The sequence below is a fragment of the Pundamilia nyererei genome, unplaced genomic scaffold (assembly GCF_000239375.1).
Source record: "Pundamilia nyererei isolate P.nyererei 1_Seehausen unplaced genomic scaffold, PunNye1.0 scaffold00198, whole genome shotgun sequence".
Lineage (NCBI taxonomy): Eukaryota > Metazoa > Chordata > Actinopteri > Cichliformes > Cichlidae > Pundamilia > Pundamilia nyererei.
In genome coordinates, this window is record NW_005187599.1 from 341,348 (window position 1) to 362,201 (window position 20,854).

The following is a 20,854-nucleotide window of genomic DNA, read 5'->3' on the forward strand; positions in this document are numbered from 1 at the left end:
GGAATACAGTCATTTAATGAAAATAGGCTGTATCTGCAGTTATGTGTAGACCCAACATTATTTTGTAAGTCAAATTAGTAGTATGTTTTAAAAAACAAAACAAAACATTTTTTAGCTTCTTTCTCTTTCTTTTTTAATCAAGTATATTTGCTTTCTGACCTTTGACTGCAGAAATTAGAACATTAGCTTTGATTTTTTTCCCCAATAACCTTTTTGTTTTCAAATAAAATTGGCTGCAGAATGGTATCATAACAGGACCTGATTAAAACTGTGCATGTTTCTGCAGGTGTGGTCAGGTCACAGTCAAATTAGTGAGGCTCTGCTGTCTACAGGCTGTGGCTCTGTGGCTCCAGGGTCCATAGTTGCTCCAAATAACATCATCACGAGCCGATTCCAGTCCACTGGAGCCCCTGGCAAAGGTTTCTCAGCCTCCTTCAACACCAGTAAGAACCAGACAGCCAGTACAATTTCATGTTAAAGCTTTGCTGTAATGGCTATTATATCACACACTTTGGTGAATTTTCCTCTTCTAAATAAGTTTAGAATTAATCTTTTCTAATATGAAGGTAGAGAAATGTTACTATTGCTATGTAAATGCCATTTTATCTCTGGGAAGACCCAGTAATTCCATGTTTGCCCATTTGGAAGCTGTTGCAGATTCTCAGTTAAGCCTTTAGAACAGTGACCCAAATGTGAGCTGGTGGACCACAAAGGTGCTGCAGGTGGGCTACAGTAATAACAGAAATTCAGTTTGAAGTTATTCAGAAATATGTACAGTCACATATTTATTTAGACTTATTTATTTATATAAAAAGTGAATTAAAACAGGTGATAGGAGGTGGTTAGTTTGTGATATTACTTATTACTTTGACTGTTCTTGTATTGAAATGTGTGTCCTAGTGCAGCTGGGACACACATTGGCCTTAACACTTTGCATATGAAGGGGTAGTATTAGACATTTTCAAAGAAGTACTTCACTCTCGCTTGTATTCTGATTAGAGTATAAGTCACATGGCATTTTCTGCTTTGTTTTGTTTTTTCTAAGCAGCCATTCCCACTCTTGACTTTGGGGATGACTGCTCAAGAAGCTTTACACACATCTATTGTTTTATGTTTGTTATTATGTTTTGCACTCTATGCACATACTTTGTGGGAGTTAGTTGGTCAGAAGAAGTCGGAGACTTGTCCTGAAGCCACAGTCTCAGAGTACTTTCCAAAGTAAAAGTATTTTGCTCTATTGGGTTGCATTCATTCTCCCTGTAGTTTCTTCAAGGTCTGTTCCTCTGACAAGTAGCTGCCATTCATTGTTGTCTTACAAGAAAGTGGTAGGAGTTGCATGAACATCTGAGAAACTTGATTCTCATACTCAGATTCTACAGTTTTGCAGACTGTAAACAGTTTTTGTATTTAACTCAGTGTTACAGCATTCACAGCTTCTTGAACATAAGACAACGAGGAACAATTGTGTCATGTTATAGCCTTATTCAAACATTCCAAAATAAATTTATTTTTTCACTTCAAAATTGTCCATCTAATAACAAAAAAACAACAACAACAAAACAAAAATATAACATGTACATGTTCACAGCCTTTGCAAAATACTTTGCTAAAGCTCCTTTTCCTTTATTTACCGCTTCAAGTTCTTTTTGAGTATGATGCTAGGGGCTTACCACACCATTCACCATTTCTTTGTACTTTGTTTCATTCATCTTTCTCTCTTGTTTCTTGCTTCTGAAAAACATCCCATGGTATGACTCTGCCACCACCATTCGGGGATGGTTTTGGCCAGATGATGCAGCGTTCTTGGTTACCTTCAGACATGATGTTTGACATTCAGGCCAAACACTTGAGTCTTTGTTTCATTGCCCCAGGGAGCTTCTCATGGTCTGAGAGTCCTTCATGTGCCTTTTACTGAGAAGTGGTTTCCACCTTGCCACTCTACCATAAAGGCCTGATTGGAGGAGTGCAAACTGTTGTCTTTTTGGAAGGTTCTTCTCTCTCCACAAGAAAAGCAGAAGCTCAGAGACACTTACAGTTACTATCGGGTACTTGGTCATCTTTTACCCCAATCTCTCAGACTGGTTGGTCTGGTTGTAGTCCTTTAAAAACGTCTTCTGGAGGCCACTCTTTTTCCCCCAATATGTCATATTAGGGATAAAAAGCTATTTTTTTCCGTTTTTAAAAGTTACTTTTTTAACTTGTTGGTCGGCAGATCTTTTTTGCAGTGACATGGTCATTCTATCAGCATGCAAAGAAAGTCTGTTGTGCTCTTTTCATTAGGATGCGGTGCAAACTTTACAGCTGACAGCGGCCGTGTGGTTTCACCAAATTATCCAGCAGACTACCCATCCAGAGCCAACTGCAACTACACCATAGATGCTGGAGAAAAGACTGTGGTCATCCTCACCTTTCAGACATTTCAAGTTGAAGGTGAGTGTTACAATTAGGGATATCTACCGCCGGTATCCGGTGCCGTTATGGCAAACTCAGCAGCCTGCAACAAGTGCTTTAAGGTGATACTGTGCAAAGGAGGTAACACCTCGAATCTGATGAAACACCTGGCGACGCATAGCGGTTTTTTTTTAAAGCCGACTACCTACTACGGGTGTGGTGCCTGTTATCGGACCCGGAGTTAGCAACATCCCCCAAGAACCCGAAGAGGAGAGTCCTGGCCCCTAGCCCTGCCAGTGTAGCAGAAATGATGAGGATGATGATGCAGCAGCAGCCGTTCTTCTCTGCGTGAGTAGCTTAATGTTGTTCGTGTGTAATTTACGTTGGCTAACCACGTTATTATATTAATGCATGTAAGGTGAACTAGCAAACATCATCATAGCTACATGCGGCTGTCTTCTTGTTTGATGGCAGATACTCCCTTCACCCTGGCCAAAAAGGCTAAAATGACCAAAGAAAAAGTGGAAAACAGCTAAACATGAGAGGTTTTGGACAAAGTTTGTGTTTTTTCCATTGTTTAAGCACTGCTTCCAGCCAAGAGTAGGGATGGGTATCGTTTAGGTTTTATCCGATACCAGTGCCAAACCAGTACTTTTGAAATGGTGCCGGTGCTTAAAAGGTGCTCGAACCAGTGCTTAAAGAATGGAGAACACAAACTTTGTCCAAAAACCTCTCATGTTTAGCTGTTTTGTTGTGAGGTTTTTTTGTTTTGTTTTGTTCTTGTTATTGATTTAATAACGTGGTTAGCCTACTTAACGTAAATTACACACGAACAACATTAAGCTATTCACGCAGAGAAGAACGGCTGCTGCTGCATCATCACCATTTCTGCTACACTGGCAGGGCTAGGGGCCAGGACTCTCCTCTTCGGGTTCTTGGGGGATGTTGATAACGCCGGGTCCGATAACAGGCACCACACCCGCAGTAGATGTGGTCTTGCAGCAAGCTATCAAATACGGCGCATTTCTGGGCTTTTAAAAAAGACGCTATGCATCGCCATGTGTTTCATCAGATTCGAGGTGTTACCTCCTTTGCACAGTATCACCTTAAAGCACTTGTTGCAGGATGCAACAGCATCTTTTGCTGTGAAGTACAGCCAGCCTTTTGACCGCTTCGCCTTGGGCATTTTTAATCTGTAGCTCTGCTCTAAAAGAACGTACGTACCTGGGCCCGCCTACTATCCTTGGAAACATAAAATGGCTAGAATCCAAAGTGTATCACATCTCAGGAGGAAATAAAGCACCGAAATGTGCGCTGCTTTTCGGTCTGGTTACTACGGTTTATGTCAGAACCGATACCGAAACCCATCCCTAGTTACAATTAACACATTTGCATCCAAAATATCTAATAAGATTCAGTAGTTTGTTGAATATTTCCCACCTCTCTCTGTTGTCTAGCACATTCTACCTGTCTGTACGATGGCCTGAAGATCTACAGTCTTGCTACCAGTGGCATTCCTATTGCTACTTTGTGTGGTACCACCATCCCAGGGAGCTTCTCCACCTTTGGCCCCATGTTGCTCCATTTCTACTCTGACTCCGTGATTACAGACACTGGCTTCATGGCAGAATACAGAGCTATTCGTAAGCAATTCAAAGTCAAATTATTGTTATACCCTAATGAGCCATCACCATTTGTTTGAATCAAAATCAAAGAATGGGAAGGCAAAGAACATTTTATAAACTGGAATAAAGTCCAGTATTTTTTATTAAAATTATTATAATTATGTAATGAACCACTTTTCCATTAAGTTACTATGTCAAACTTTTTCAATCCCTTCTACTTTTCTTTTTTGGCATTGATCTTCTTTACTCTAAGGAGGATAATTTGTAAAATACATATTAATCAATGTCAATATAATGTTTTAAGGGAAAAAACTAAATGACAGATTTTATTTTGGTTAGTTTCTTTATTGTATTTTCATTATATTTGGCATTAGGTATATTTATTATAAAGGGTGTGGTGCGAGGAGTAGATGCATACATCTAAAGTTGTGATTGTGTGTGTTTGTGTTTGTGTGCATGTACAGCATGTGGTGGTTTCTTTAACAGCACCGCGGGTACAGTGAGCAGTCCGGGGCTGTCCATGACCAACTATCACCACAACATCAACTGTACCTACCACATATGGGTCCAAGCAAACAGAGTAGTAGATCTTAAGTAAGACTACACTGACTTCACTGGCTGCTCTAACCTGACTGCAGTACTTCACAAATGACCTGATATTGTTCACAAATAATTTTATTGTTTTATAAACAGAACCAAATCTTGAAAAACTTGAATGCAGTGTTGTTTTTCAGTTAGCTTTGACTTTTTAAAAAGATTACTTAAAAAATTACATGACATCAGTGCATTGTCTTAAAACTAGAACAACTCTAAACATTTTTCCCACATATTTCTGTGGAACCTCCTTCACACAACAATGGGAACAAGCAAAGCCTTGGATACATAGGACTGGTTTCATCTGATAACCGGACAAACTGGTGCTCTTGTACTCTGGGCTTTAAGAAATGTTTCTTTTCCACAGGTTTAACACCTTTCATCTGGAGGCATCTTCTTCCTGTCAGTTTGACTCTGTGGCAGTTTATGACGGACCGGACACTCTGTCACCCTTGCTGGGGAAATTCTGTGGCACAGTGCTCCCACCCAATCTCCGTTCCTCCACAAATCAGCTATTCATTGTCTTCAGCACAGATAACACAGTGAATGGGATTGGTTGGAGAGCTACTTACAGTGAAACGCTCGGTAGGTGGTAATGACTGTGTATTTTTCTTTTAATTTTAAGAACAAGTGAACGCCACTTATTCATAAAACTATGTACTTGCACCACACAACTGATGATCTCCTGGGACATTCAGTCTCTAGAGCTTATTCAGAAAAATTGTTCAGCTGAGTGTGTGGATAGAAAGACTCATTTAAAAAGTGAAGTAAGGGGAAAAATGGCTGGAGCTGATAGGAACCCCAACTTTGGGTACAAGACTGCACTTCAAGATGGTAAAAGGACTGGTACTTACTATATAGTACCCTTGTACTCGGGTTGAGCAATCAAAGTGCTTCCTGCTACAAGTCTCATTCACTCAGTCACACACAGATTCATACAACACTGTATGCTAAGCTTTCCCTAACATTCACATACGTATTCACGATGGATGCATCAGGGCCACGTGAGGGTTCAGTCTCTTGCCCAACAGAGGACATTAACCCTAGTCTGGAGAAGCTAGGGATTCATCCACCAAGCATTTGATTTTGGCGCTACATTAGGTCACACCTGTCAAATAAAAACAAATCTGAGGCTGCAGTGGATTTTCCACAGCTGAAGGCAGGGAAAAGGGAAGCCTAGTCTCAGTTTTCCTAAGGCTTTAGATCATGGAGCCAAAATGTGACATCAGTTGTATCCATCCATGGACCAAACCCACCTTGGGTCAAAGAATGGTGACAGTCAAATACAATGTAAAGGGGAAGAGGATTCACTCACTAAGAGCCAGACTTTCACCCACCACACAACATACCCAGAAACCCACAGATCATCAGCTCAGCTGTTCACCCTGCTTGAAATGTGAGGTAACACCTAAAAGAAGTCCAGGCTAGATTCCAAAGATCCCCTTGAAGTACTGTACGTGATCAGTGAGTAAATTTAAATGAAAACTGGCTGATAATGACTCTTCATTCTCATACACTGACAATTTTTGTAAACAACCTTCTCTTAAAGACTGAATATTTGACTTCCGTGCAACTGAGTGAAAAGGGACAGTGAATGTTTAGATTTTATGTGCTTGTAAACTTGAGCATTTTCTTGATTTGCATTGTGTGTTGTTGGTGTTTTTTGTGCTTTCTGGGCATGTGTCCACTCTTTGTAGGAATTGATTTAAGGTACAATTACTGTATGCAGTTTGCTGGTGATGACTAAAACAATAACACTAGTCTGTCTTGAATTCTGACTGGGTACCCAGCAGCAACTGTTACAAGTACTATCTAGGCAGTATTATCTATTTTTACATTACTAGTTTGAACTTTCCAGACATTGGACAAGTTCTATTGTTGCTGTTTTATCCAGAATAAACAAGTGGACATGCTTAAATCACTTGCAGGTCCAGCACAGGGATGTGGTGGATACCTTTCCATGCCCATGGGCATGTTTGGTTCACCAGATCCAAATCTAGATGGTGTCTATGAACCACGGATGAACTGCCTATGGACCATTGAGATGCCTGTCAACAAGGCAGTCAATCTGACCTTTGACTCCTTTGAACTTGAGACTTCCACTACCTGCCGCTATGACTATGTCAGAGTAAGTATACGGAGGGCAGATATTTAATTCATTGAAAATTTTCAAGTTCAAATTTCAACAGTACTATTTTTATACTAAAACCCAGTTTACACTGGCACAGTGTGTTAGTACATCTGGCCACAAGTGGATCAATTGACTCCACTGTATCCTGGCCAGATACACTGACCCTAATACTATGACCAAATGAACTTGCTATTATCTGGTATTTCCGCCAAGCTTGTATTAATATTTGTATCTGTATCTCTCTCAGGTTTATGATGGTGACAACATGAACTTCCCTTTGGTTGGGACATTCTGTGGAACTTCTGTCCCTGCTTCCTTCATATCAAGTGGAAACTTTTTGACTGTTCACTTTGTCACTGATGGCTCGGTGCAGAGGCGAGGCTTCAATGCTACCTACAGAGAAGTACCATGTAAGAAACATTTTGATACTGCATTGCATTCAAAGTCATATTTTCACATGAAGAGACATGAGACAATATTTTACGTACAAAATCCATCTGCCCTCTTTTTTATTTTATCCATCACAATCTTCAATGGATGCGGCTCTCAGGTCCTTACATACATGCAGCTATACATGGATTCGAGGTTACAAAAATGTGATTTGTTACATTTTGTTATGCCACCGACACAGCTGGGTTGAAGACATGAGCGTACGATTGTGTTGGTTTTTAGATTTTCATAAAATATCTGGCAAGCAATGTCAGCTAGATCTTCAGGCCAAAAGACTTCAGCCCAGTTGAACTCACATCGCTGGTCATGAAATGTTTTGATCATTATGTGAAAAAATACATATTTTTTCATCATCTTCAAGTGAAAAACTAATTCTTGGGCAGCAAAACACAACAAATAATATTTTTTTAGTTTTTTGTAACTTTTACTTTTCAAGATGGATTCTAAAATGCTACACATTGTACATTTATTGAAAATGTGTTGGCTTCTGTATTATTTGTTGCTTTGGAAAGACTTCTGTGGCACAGAACACACCAATTAGAAAGGCAGTAACAATAGCCAGGAAGTTGTTGGGATTTGCATTAGCACTGTGTGTGGAGCAAGGCAATTAACATTGTGAGTGATGTGAGGCATCCACTTGCCTCTTCCTTTAGACTACTACCATCTGCACGGTGCTATTGTCGCTCTTTGTTCACAAAAAAAAACAAACCCCAGACTATATGGTATGTTTTAGAGAACGGCTCTTCTACTGTTACAGAATAAGTCTGGCTATTTTTGGAGGGTTTTTGTTTCTAATTGTGTCTGTCTTTCCTCAGTAATTTGTGGAGGGACACTGAATGCCACCTCTGTTGTCCAGACCGTGACGTCACCCTTTTTCCCTAATGAATATCCTCCTTACACCTCCTGTCGGTGGATCCTGGATGCTCCAGCCCTAGAAACCATCAAAATGTCCATCCAGACCTTCGTCCTCCAGCCTGACCAGAGCTGCTCTGCAAACTATCTAGAGTTGAAAGACTGGCCTATGGTGAGTACAGACAGACCTAGACCAACACGTGCTGTGTCGTTAATACTAAGGTGGTGACTGGACCTCCTAAGCAACTATCACTCTTATCATTTTGTAGAACTTTAAGATGAAGTTACTCCAATTGTTTTTCCCTATTTAAAATTTGAAATTATTAAATGTCACGTGCATTAGATGAACTCTTGTAAAACTGAATATGCAGTGAAAAGGAGGTGCACTAATAAGAAGGTGGCTCTGACATCACACATTATCAAAACTATTTCTATTGGTATGCTATGCTATTGCTATGTCATTGCTATGTCTATCATGTAGGACTTGTTGGTGCCACCTGAACAGAATCACAGACCAGGCTGCAAAGCACTGAGTAGTCAGGAAGCCAGTCTGAGAAAAGAGGAATTGTGACCACATTTTATCATCATAGTTTTTGTCTGCCAAAAGTCAAATGCAGAGAGGCATCGATCGTGTGGAAATTAATAATTGAAATACTATTTATAAAATTGTTTGTACATCCCTAAACCTCAGTGCAAGTACAGATTGGGATACAGTGTAACAACCCAAAATGACTCAATAGTAACACATTCATAAAACTCTCCCTTTTAAGCTTTTGATGTATTTTGGGAAATGTGTGAACTTTTTGTCATGACATTTATATATTAACCAAAACTAAAAGGTTTCATCAGAGTGTCTTTGATCATGTTCAGTATGAAACCGCCTTACGGTACCAATACGTAGACGTATGGCGTTAGTATCATTCTAATATGATGCATTGAGTTTTTCCTTTCCAGTCACCTTTCTCACTCACTATGTATTAACAGACCTCTCTGCATTAAATCATATCTGTTATTAACCTCTGTCTCTCTTCCACAGCATGTCTTTTATCCTGTCTTCCTTCTCTCACCCCAACCGGTCGCAGCAGATGGCCGCCCCTCCCTGAGCCTGGTTCTGCCGGAGGTTTCTTCCTGTTAAAAGGGAGTTTTTCCTTCCCACTGTTGCCAAAGTGCTTGCTCATAGGGGGTCATATGATTTGGGTTTTTTTCTCTGTATCTATGAAGCGCCTTGAGGCGACTTATGTTGTGATTTGGCGCTATATAAATAAAATTGAATTGAATTGAAATTAATAAGATTCTTGTGTTTTTCAGGGAGACTATGGGCAGTCTCATAAGCTCTGTCCATCAGATGGCCATCTACCAGACTTTTACAGTTATGGCAGAACAATGCATGTGCAGTTCAAATCCGACACCTTTGTGACAGGAAATGGCCTCAGCTTCACTTTTCAAATTGCCAGTAAGGAAGGAGAAATAGACCCAAAATACCCTATTCAAATCATGCCTTTTTATTATTAATAAAATTCAAATGACTTTAAAAAGTGTGCTTGCTTGTCTGCATCATCCATACTTATTGAAGTGGTGAATATTGTAAATTGTATCTGGTTTCTGATAAGTGCTCTAACTATAGTTTCTGTGTTTTTCAGGCTGTAGCCGAACATATGAGCAGGAATATGGCTACCTGAAGAGTCCAGGCTGGCCTGACATATATCCCAACAACATGGATTGCACCATCATCCTAAAGGCACCACAGAACAACTACATCTCTTTCTTTTTTAACAATTTTGATGTGGAAAGCCATAGCAACTGTCAGTTTGACTATTTGGAGGTAAACCAAGCAATGTTAATGCAGAGACACAGACACTGTGTGTGTGTGTGTGTGTGTGTGTGTGTGTGTGTGTGTGTGTGTGTGTGTGTGTGTGTGTGTGTGTGTGTGTGTATGCTTGCATGTGCCATTTAGAATACAATAGAACAGAATAGAATAGAAAAGAATGTCTTTATTGTCACTATCAGATGTAAAATGAGATACAGAGCATCTCCTACTCAGTGCAAGAGGAGAAGGAGAAGAAAGGGGGTGTGAGGTGCACAGTTTCTATTCTATTCTATTCTATTCTATTCTATTCTATTCTAACATGCTGTTCATTCCTTCATATATTATAGAAGTGTCAGATTCAGTGTAAATGTTGGTTGGATACCGTATTCTGTGTGTGATATGTTTTATCCTCGTTTCCATGATTTTCACCTCTCAGATCCGTAACGGCAGTACAGCAGACTCACCACTGATTGGCAAGTTCTGTGGAAGCACTCTGCCAAGCCCTGTCTTCCCACAATCCAACCAACTCTACCTACGCTTCAAAAGTGACTTTTCGTATTCTCGTGATGGCTTTGATGCCACATGGACATCCTCCCCTCAAGGTCTGAACTGAACTGAATAAAATATCATTTTTAACCAGTTCCCATAAAATATCAAGTCATTTTTTTTCTTGTTGGCATGACCAACTAAACAGGATTTTTTACTATTACTTTTACTCTTTTATACATTTGACATCCCTCCTTTAAGCTTTTAAGTCAACATGTATTTAGAATTTTAAATCCTGCTCTATTTAGGAACTATAAGATATTTTTAGTAGTAGCAGTTTTTGTAATGAAGGAATGCAGATTGTTCACTCTGTTCATCCTGTCTTTTTTTTAACTAGGTTGTGGTGGCACTCTATTTGGAGACCAAGGCTCATTCGCAAGTCCAAACTACCCTGGAACCTATCCCAATAACACCCATTGTGAATGGAGCATCATGGCACCAAGAGGCCGTGTTGTGACCATTACCTTTAACCAGATCAGTATTGATGATCCTGGAGATTGTCAGAACAACTTCTTGAAGTTGTACGATGGCCCAGATACCTCTTCACAGTTTGTTGGACCTTACTGTGGTGTGGTATGTTAAAGAGCATTATTGTAATCCTGACATAATACGGTTTTTATACATTTTACTGCATTGCATATGTCAGAAAGATTTTACGGACTTAGCGTTCCAGATTAGGTACTAGTGATCAAAAGCTCAGTAGAAAGAGACAAGTCAAACCCGTCCTATTCAAACCTCTGACATCTAGTGTCCGGTGTTGTCTTTGTTATGGACCTGTGTGGTATAATAATGCTATTATTTAAAGAGCATTATAGGGGGTTCACAAAATAGGTTAGGTGAGTCTGGTCAGGGTATTAACAATGTAGAAATAAACTATTAAGCATAGATTTTTCAATGGTAATGTAGTTTTACTACATCTGTAACAGAAAAAGCTATAAATTGATTACTTGGGGTAAAAAAGTCCTCATAACTGAACACTCCACTTACTGGGTCCATCATGTGGTTGTATCATTCTGTCATGAAATGCAGAGAGATAGGACCCAGACTGAGACTTGTAGTTGACACAAGACAAGTCTTTATTATGGCTAATATTGTCCAGATCACAAATTTATCAAAATTCCAAAAAACAGCAAGCACCAGGATAACAGTGTCAAACAAATAAGATACATATTTTCAAAACACTGTGTCTCTGCGACTTTCAAACCCCAAAACATGTGGCACCAAAGTAACACGTTTTGAAAGTCCATCTTTCACCAACTGAAAAAAAATGCTGTGATTGCAGCCGTTCCCTCTTTAACTCTGACAGTTTGAATATTAACAATCACAAAACGGAGCTAATGTCTCATATTTAGGTGGTTTTGCTAGTTACAGTCATTGTGCAGGTGTACTGTTTATAAAATTACAATAACAAAAAGTTCAGATTGAGTGTGCAGTATAAGGTAACTAGTGTACTTATTTACCTATTCACTTTGCAATAGATTATGGTGTCATGCAAAAATAATATATAATTTGAATTTTTTCTTCAGTATTTAGAGTTGTATTGTGTTCATTTCCATATAGATATAATGTTTTCTTTGAATTCTTAGTCAGAATAAAGCACAGACATTGTACTTTGGTAACTATGATTGGTAATGTGTTGTTTTTTTCCTGTTTCTTAGCTATTTAGAGTGAGTCACTGTTGATAGTTTCAGTATAAAAATGTAAGTTTCTCCTATTTCTGTGTTGTTTGTTCAGGAAACCAACATTGCTCCATTCACAGCCACTGCCCACCAAGTCTATGTTGTTTTCCAAGGCCAGTACTCCACCCTACCTTCAGGATTCAGACTCACCTGGACCAGCTGAGAGGATGCTCTTTCTTCATCTCTGTCTCTCTCCCTCACACACACACCATTACTAAAGCTATGTTATAATGCCGTGTTATAATAAATATATAATTCAAGAAATGCAACAGTGTGCTCAGTCATTTTTATATCAGGTGCTGCTTGTAAAGCAGAATGCTGCTGCATCAACCTCACTCAACTGCTGATGAGTTAGATGTCACAAACCACACTTATTTTTTGACATGGTGACAAATAAAGGTGTCAATCAAATCAACATGCTTTAAACATTAATAATGACAGCTTTGCCTATTATATTTGTTTTATTGGTTCTCATATTTTAGCAGTGATAAAGATGTTTGTCTAGATGTTTATTGGAAAACTTAAGACAGGCCTGTGCATGTGCCCCTTTATGAAGAGGGATCTTGCAAGCACGTCAACATTTCAGTCCATAATGGCACAGTTTTGGGCTGATCTCATGATCATCATTACCCTGTGAAGCAAGGTCTTGCACAGATCTCCAGACAAATTGTCATGGTTTGCTGTGTGGCCGGCAGGATGTAGGACCCAAAAGCAAGACTCATGGACAATGAAGGAGTGAACTAAAGAAGGCAGCTTTATTTTGACTGTAAATGGTTCTTCATACAGAAAACAAAACCTGAAAGCGAGGAGCTAGTAATTCAAACTAAACTACTAAATACTGAGGGCTAAAATACACAGCATAACAAGAGGATGGGGAAACACAGCTGGGACTAAAACTCAAAACACTGAACACAGGACAGGGACTATCAAAGTAAAACAGGAAACACATGGCAGGCACAGAGGACAGGAGTGACATGAGACATAACTGACTGGGGAACAAGAAAATAAACATGAAGGCAGAACTAAACCTACACTAAACATGAGGGGCACAGGAACACGACCCAAGAACTAGAATTCAAGGAATACTAGAAAACTTAGGGAGCTAAAAGTAACAGTGATGAACCATGATGAAATCAACACTTGGTCACCAACGCAGGACCGTGACACAAATGGTCATTCTACATTTCTTTTATTTCTGAATAATCGTACTAACAGTGGTCACTTTCTCACCAAGCTTCTTGTTGAATGTCTGGTAGCTTTTACAGCTTTGTGCAGGTCCCCAGTCTTGTCGCTCATGACCAGAAGAGGTTGGAATGGAACAAATTGTTTCTATGGATAGATGCTTTCTACACATAACGAGTTGAGATCAGGAGTGTCTGCAACTGATTGATTATAATGTAAGTGCCTGATGGGCACACAACCAATCTGTTGGAGCCAGAATTCTGGCTGGACTGCAGGGGATCGAATAGTTATACTTAATGACACGCAAATTGATTTATAACTTTTATGTAATGTGTGTCGTCTCTCTCCATTAAAATGAAACTACCACAAAACTAGAGGCTTTTGTTTTGTTTTTGTAAGTGACCAAACTTAAAAATTCAGCACGGGATCAAATAATTAGCAAACTGTATGTTTAGCAAGATGAAGTAGTTTGTTGCTAGTTTTAGTAAAGGAACAATGGTACTATTACTAGGCCCTTTTTTTCTTAGGTCAGGAAGGAGCACAGAAGGGTAAAGTTGTTCATGCAGCGAGCATACAAGATGCAGCACAAAAACCATGAAACTGTCAGTTTGCTTTAAAGTGGTCAATTTTGTTTTGTTAGGCAGTGGAAGAACTGGATTGTTTTTTTCTTTTTTAGTTACAAGGTTAAAAGATGTCAAGAAGGCAGGTTAACATTAATCCTATAATACATAGTTTTAACGGCATCCACTTCACTGTTATATAAAAACTAATGTAAATCAATGCATATCTTTACTACTAGCTCTGTCTTTTTATTCACAAATTTTAATTGCCTTCTAGCACTTTCCAAAGTCTACACGAATCACGTTATAATCTGCCCCATGCTGAGCCGCGACTGATGCAACACTCACTACCTAAGGGCAGTGTCATGACTCAGACGAGAGCAGACATCCAGACATCTGAGCTATCACAGACTCATCATTTTAGAGTTAATCATATGTTACACAGTGACAACTCTGTTAAAGCTCATTCAAAGATTGATAAACACGAAAACACCTCAAAAATCATACTACTGTGAAAAACCTTTTTACATATATTTACATATACTAAAGATAAAGTGAAATGTTTCACTTTGAAATTGTTTTTAATGAATTAATTTACATTTTAATGATAATGGGTTATAGTTCGTGAAAATCAGAACTGCTGCATCTCAAGTTATTTCCCAAACTTCATAGACTTGGGGTTATGGTTGGGCCTGTTGTCGGCAGTCCCATTTCAGTGGTCCTAACACATTCATCAGCAGAGTCAAAGGCCAGCAAAATTTTATACAAATAAACCATTAAAAAAACGAAGCTTGAGAACTGTTGTGAAAGATAAATACCTACTATTATTATATATTACCTAAGTATTATCGGCAGGCACCAAAAAAGTAAAAACCAGATGATGGTTGTGTGTGAAACAGAAATTGTAGAGGAAATATAAATAGTAAAAACACAAATGGTATAAATGGGAAATATATGTGTGTTTTGCTCACCTGTAACATTCTCAAAATTACAGAAGTGAAAAGCAATTAAACTGGTGAAACAAAAGCCTGAATGATATAGTTGTACCCCCTGATAGATGGTACAGTCTGCCTGTCTAGCAATGAAGACAATGCTTTAGAGCTTCTGCAGCGAAGGGGGGCAGTTAAAGGAACAGGCTGCTGTTTTAAGGCAATTTAACCTTTTCCTCCTTTCAGTTTAAACTAGGAAACGTAAAACTCATTCTTCTCCTCTGCTCTTTACACTGTAATAATTCTTCTCATGTTTTGCTTTTAATCCAGAGCTCTTGGACCTACAGATTCAGTGGCAGTCACTGATAGGTGCAAATGACCTGAGGGCTGAAGCAGCTTTTTGTCTTATCTTGGTAACTTCAGGGTTAACCTGGGGTTCACGTCTTATTAGGGTATAATTTATGCTGCAAACCTTATCTGCTCCAGAGCGGGTTAGACTAAAGATCAGCAGGTTTGAAATCACTGTCTACTGACCAATCAGTTCCCTAGAATATAGCGGCAGCATTCCTTGGACCTCTGTGTCCAGAGGGCCTAAAGTTTTCCAGTAGCATCATCGTTGCATTTCCCAGATGATCAGTGACAGATAGGAATTCTTAGAAACAACTTTATCGTCAAACTTTTTATTTTATTGTTGTATCAACTTTAATATGCTTCAAACTATTAAACACCACCAAGGCTGCACCTGAGAAAAAAATGGTCTTTTAATTTATTAAAACATTCTCATTTATAGTCTGTCAGATTCTCTGTGTCTTAATGGTAGGGCTATGACTTTGTTAAGTGTGTTAACTTACATAGTTGGCCAATGTGCTATTATTGTAGCTGCCCTTTTACAGTCTCATAAACTAAGTGCACATTGATACTAAACTGCATGATTTTCATCTCACATCAGTGATTTTTTGAAGAAGCTTTGTTGCTTTGATTCTGTTTAATTTATGTAACGGAAATGAAATCCTGCAGGACCCAGTAAACACAACATCTTGTAAACAACTGCCAAAATTAAATACAAAATAAATGAAGCAAAGAGTGTTTACAGTTTCTCCTTTATTGTTTACATTAATGCTTAAAAAAGTGTACAAAAAAAGGCCCTTACCACCCTCCCCCAAAGATCAAATGGTACATCCCCCCCACCCCATACAAGCCCTTTTGGGCTGAATGAATGAGAAAGGGGTTAGGGGGAGGGGTAGTGTGAGTTGGAGTCACTGTGGTGTTCAGGCACTCTGCAGCAAGCATTCCTATGAGCCACATTGATTCTACCAGCTAATTCTAGTTCTGCTGCATGGAGCAAACACTCGCGAAATAACAGCGACACTCAGATTTGACTCAAGGGTGTGAGGATGAAAGTGCTGCTGCTTTTGTTGTTGATGGGGCAAGCCGCCGCTCAGCAGAGAGGTGAGACACCTTTTTAAAAAGTTTGCTGAATTCTAACAGCTGCTTTGAATTCTTATTCTCAAGTAACTTCACAGATTCAAAAAATCTCAGAGAGGAACACTGAAAGAGTTTTTATTTTCAGGGTTACACATCTGTTTAAGCACTGTTGAACCCATCGCAGCTCTGCAGCCTGATCAGTGGGATTAGAGCTGGCTCTAATGTCGATGATTTAAGCAGAATGTACTTTTATTCTTGTTTCCCAAAGTAGTTTGACGGTAGTATTCTGCTATAGTTTAAAGTATGTTTCCCTTTCAGCTGTGTGTGTGTTACTGTTATAACAAATCACATGTGCATCTTTGAGTCCTTGAGTCTTCATCGCTGTGGGTATTTTGAATAGTGTAATGTAGTGAACATGCTACTGTTATCTTTGTTTTGTCTTCGGTCAGGGTCAGTTTGTTCTGATTTAAGGAACATTTATGCACCCTGACCTCTTTCTGTAAAAGTTTCAGTCAGCAGACTCGAGACAAATAACTTTGGGATTAAGCTCCACTTTTCCATCAGAGGTCAAATATCTGGAAATCTGATCTGGATTAAAGCTTGAGCACCTGTGATGTTATCTTTATCATCATATTCATCACCCCGAATCTGTTCAGGCATGCACTTTTACTTCTCTTATCACTGGCTCATGAATGAATCAGTGGAACAGTGTGTGTGTGTGTGTGTGTGTGTGTGTGTGTGTGTGTGTGTGTGTGTGTGTGTGTGTGTGTGTGTGCGTGCGTGTGTGTGTGTGTTGGGGGAAGGGTGACAGGTCATCCTGAACCTAAAATGGCTGACTTAACACATCCCAACACACAAACAGTCAGATGTAATGTTTTGTATGTAAAATATATAAACTAAGTACAGAACAACATTTCACTGCAAGGTACCAGCAGCACCAGCATTATAGCATAATAATAGTGACAAAGCATCACACACAGTGGACTCATATAGATCGCATATTTTATTAACCCCTCCACTGTTGTTCGATTCTCTCTCGCCTTAAATAATTTGCTCCAATCAGACTTTGGTTCCACGTATTTGAACCCTGAGGATATAACATCTGTATTCCTCGCTACCTATGTGAACATTCTCAATTAAAAAAATGCTTATATATATATATGTATATATATATATATATATGTGTGTGTGTGTGTGTGTGTGTGTGTATACTAAAAGATATTGAAGAATGAGTCAGTCAGAAAAGAAACAGATCAACCTTTGACCTCTGACCCAGATTGATTTTCAAAAAACAAACACATGTTGGTTCATGTGTTTGTTTTGTTCAATACTAAAAACCTATGCACACTGTTTCAGAGTCCCATGGTTCTTAAATTCAGATTTTTAACCAACACAGTGAGAATCTCAGTGGGAAACTGCAGCTGAGTCAATAGACTGTGTGTGTCTGTGTGATTGGTGAGGTGGTAGGCTGTGGGGGTAGATGGGTTTCAGTAGTGTCTGAGAGACTTTACTTGTTTATGGCTCCAATATATTTAGGCTTTGAGGCCTGGAGATGTAATCACTGAGTATCCATTGAGACTGCTCACCTAAAGATGCAAATATTCTGCTCTTATGTGAGGAGGTTTCAAAATAAAGGTTATAGAGTAAACATTCAGAATTGTCTTTTTATTACAAAAACAAGTCATGATCTCACAAGAGTAACACCGAGGTTTTAGACAGTGACTCATCTGAGAGCATACCTGTAAAAAGACCTGAACTAATCTATTCATTCACTCATCAGATCACTAATGTCTCCCCTTATATCATTCTAATGTAACTGTACTACAGGTCTGTTTCCTGCCATATTGAATCTGGCCAGTAATGCAGTAATCAGCAGTAATGCAACATGTGGAGACCCAGAACCTGAAGTCTACTGCAAGCTGGTGGAGCACGTTCCAGGACGGAGGATAAAGAACCCACACTGTCTCAAATGTGATGCCAACTCCGTTCTGTCCAGAGGTACGAGACAAGACTCCAGATTCTTCTTTACATCAAAGATCCAGTTTGCTTTAATCCAGAACCAGAATCACACAGATCACTTCAAATTATCCAAATGAATTCACATTTTACCTTCAAATTAAACATTTTGCAGCATCAGTAAAGTACCATTTGCACTTAGCTATGAAATTCCAGTGCACTACTACAGTAGTCATCTCTGTGTGCAGAACGTCATCCAATCACAAATGCTATTGATGGAACCAATCGGTGGTGGCAAAGTCCAAGTATCAAGAATGGACAACAGTTTCACTGGATTACCATCACACTGGATTTGAAACAGGTAACACAAACACAAACACAAGTAAGACCCACACAGACTAAAACATAAAGAATGATCACATATAAAAATGCAACCATTAGAGGAAAAATTTCAAGGACAGCAACTCTAATATCTACTGATATTTACTTAGACTCCTTCTGTCCAATCAATCTTTCCGAGTTAACTTCAATAATGTATTCTTCTAAACAATCAGTGTGCCGTTGAGACCCCATTAATTAATACCTCAGTTTTAAATATGATTAATATTATTATTAACGAGCTCCATACAAAGGGGTTTAAGGTGTCAGTAATTAAAGCATTACTTAAAAAGCTATCGCTTAATTCACCAACTATAGACCAATTTATGACCTTTCTTTACTCAAACAGTTGACTCGTCATCATCAGTGTCAGCCATGCACACTTGACATGTTCCTTTTCTGGTAGAGAGCAAAATGTGTTCTTCCATCAATTAGGGCGAGTCGTACAGGTGTTGGAGGGAGGGAGCTTTGGATAGCTTTATATGGCTTTAACAGCTGCATTTTGTATTTACTTTATGGCATCATCTTCTCTTTCCCTTTACTCCTAACTGGTTGTGGCTGGTGGCTGCCCCTCCCTGAGCCTGGTTCTTCCTGTGAACAGGGAGTTTTTCCTTCCTACTGTCACCAAGTGCATGCTTATAGGGGTTTTTCTTTCATTCTAATATTCACCTTGTAAAATAAAGCACCTAAAGGCGACTGTTGATGTCAAATGGTGCTTTATGAATAAAATGTGAAAAATGAAAGTTTTGTTTTTCTTTTCATGACCAGAGGGGACAATAAAAGCACAGAGGAACACATCAACCAGATGAACAGTGCCAGTATCCTCTGTTCTTTACTCAAAGTCTTTGAGTAACTTTGAACTTTTGTGCTGTCCAGGTTTTTCAGATCGCGTACATCATTATCAAGGCTGCTAATTCTCCTCGAGCAGGTGAGACTGGCCCATGTACTGCCTGTTTATCTGCCTTTGTACCTCAGACACAATCACAGAGTAAATATTTAAGACATCGTTCCATGTTTGCTATTCTGATCTGTCTGTTTCTCAGGTAATTGGATTCTTGAGCGGTCTCTGGATGGAGTTTCCTTTGAGCCCTGGCAATTTTATGCCATCAGTGACTCTGAGTGTTTATATCGCTACAACATCACACCACGACTGGGACCACCAACCTATAAGAGTGATACAGAGGTCATCTGTACATCTTATTATTCCAGATTAAACCCACTAGAGCATGGAGAGGTGAGGCTTGCACTTGCTATGCTCATGTTATCTGTCTCCCTTTCTGTTTAGCGTCTGTCCATCTTTGACCTTTCTTCCTTTCCTTGTGCCTCTTTCTGTCTCTCAGATCCATACCTCCCTAATTAATGGCCGACCTGGAGCCGATGATTTAACCTCAGATCTGCTGAATTTTACGTCGGCGCGTTACATCAGACTGAGACTTCAGCGAATCCGAACACTGAATGCCGACCTGATGACCCTGAGTGCTCGCGATCCTCGAGATATTGACCCTATTGTCACTCGGAGGGTGAGATAGGCTGCAAAAAGTTGATCTTTGACCAATAAACTGACTTGTACTTTCTGATACCTTTTGTGTTACCGTGTTTCTCAGTATTATTATTCCATCAAAGACATCTCTGTGGGTGGGATGTGTATCTGCTATGGACACGCTCAGAGCTGCCCACTTGACCCTGTTAGCAAGGTAACGGCAAACGCCCGAGCATCTGTATATTGGAACATATGTAAAGTGTTTCACCAGGTGAAATATATGTGTGTGTGTGTGTGTGTGTGTGTGTGTGTGTGTGTGTGTGTGTGTGTGTGTGTGTGTGTGTGTGTGTGAGTACAGAAGCTTCATTGTGTATGTGAGCACAATACTTGTGGAGAAAGCTGTAATGAATGTTGCCCAGGTTACCATCAGCAGCCATGGCAACCAGGGACCATCTCCGATGGAAACACGTGTGAAAGTAAGAAACACCCTTAAACACACTGAGTACCATTTCTTTGTGTGCTATTTGTTAACCTGTCTCTGTTTGTCTCTCAGAATGTAACTGTCACAATAAAGCAGACGACTGTTACTACAATCAAACCATCTCTGAACTCTCTTTGAGTTTAAACACTCACGGTGTTCGTCAGGGAGGTGGAGTTTGTTTTAACTGTCAGCAAAACACAGCTGGCATCAACTGTGAGACCTGCAAAGATGGATACTTCAGACCTGCTGAGGTACTGACACAATATTACAAACTGGCTAAGGTTATTGACATAATGCAGCAATTTATACCACAGAGTTGCTAAAGTATTGACACAAGTAAAACTATATCTGGAGATCCTGACTCAGAATGTCTCTCTGCATGATCTGT

General features: G+C 39.4%; 2 protein-coding genes across 2 annotated transcripts in view; both read left to right on the forward strand.

The window, feature by feature from the left end:
- Positions 1 to 12,238, forward strand: part of cubn (cubilin (intrinsic factor-cobalamin receptor)) — a 76,209-nt gene extending 63,971 nt beyond the window's left edge. The window contains exons 53-65 of the mRNA XM_005747480.1: positions 287 to 443; positions 2,281 to 2,430; positions 3,849 to 4,034; positions 4,481 to 4,610; positions 4,978 to 5,195; positions 6,539 to 6,738; positions 6,989 to 7,151; positions 8,007 to 8,215; positions 9,352 to 9,496; positions 9,684 to 9,865; positions 10,287 to 10,452; positions 10,734 to 10,969; positions 12,131 to 12,238. Of these exons, the coding sequence (XP_005747537.1) occupies positions 287 to 443; positions 2,281 to 2,430; positions 3,849 to 4,034; positions 4,481 to 4,610; positions 4,978 to 5,195; positions 6,539 to 6,738; positions 6,989 to 7,151; positions 8,007 to 8,215; positions 9,352 to 9,496; positions 9,684 to 9,865; positions 10,287 to 10,452; positions 10,734 to 10,969; positions 12,131 to 12,238 (2,250 nt within the window). The remainder of the gene's footprint in view (positions 1 to 286; positions 444 to 2,280; positions 2,431 to 3,848; positions 4,035 to 4,480; positions 4,611 to 4,977; positions 5,196 to 6,538; positions 6,739 to 6,988; positions 7,152 to 8,006; positions 8,216 to 9,351; positions 9,497 to 9,683; positions 9,866 to 10,286; positions 10,453 to 10,733; positions 10,970 to 12,130) is intronic.
- A 3,789-nt stretch (positions 12,239 to 16,027) lies between these two features.
- Positions 16,028 to 20,854, forward strand: part of lama1 (laminin, alpha 1) — a 34,967-nt gene continuing 30,140 nt past the window's right edge. The window contains exons 1-9 of the mRNA XM_005747464.1: positions 16,028 to 16,195; positions 17,999 to 18,169; positions 18,376 to 18,488; positions 19,382 to 19,433; positions 19,549 to 19,739; positions 19,846 to 20,025; positions 20,110 to 20,199; positions 20,344 to 20,461; positions 20,539 to 20,717. Of these exons, the coding sequence (XP_005747521.1) occupies positions 16,141 to 16,195; positions 17,999 to 18,169; positions 18,376 to 18,488; positions 19,382 to 19,433; positions 19,549 to 19,739; positions 19,846 to 20,025; positions 20,110 to 20,199; positions 20,344 to 20,461; positions 20,539 to 20,717 (1,149 nt within the window). The 5' untranslated portion in view covers positions 16,028 to 16,140. The remainder of the gene's footprint in view (positions 16,196 to 17,998; positions 18,170 to 18,375; positions 18,489 to 19,381; positions 19,434 to 19,548; positions 19,740 to 19,845; positions 20,026 to 20,109; positions 20,200 to 20,343; positions 20,462 to 20,538; positions 20,718 to 20,854) is intronic.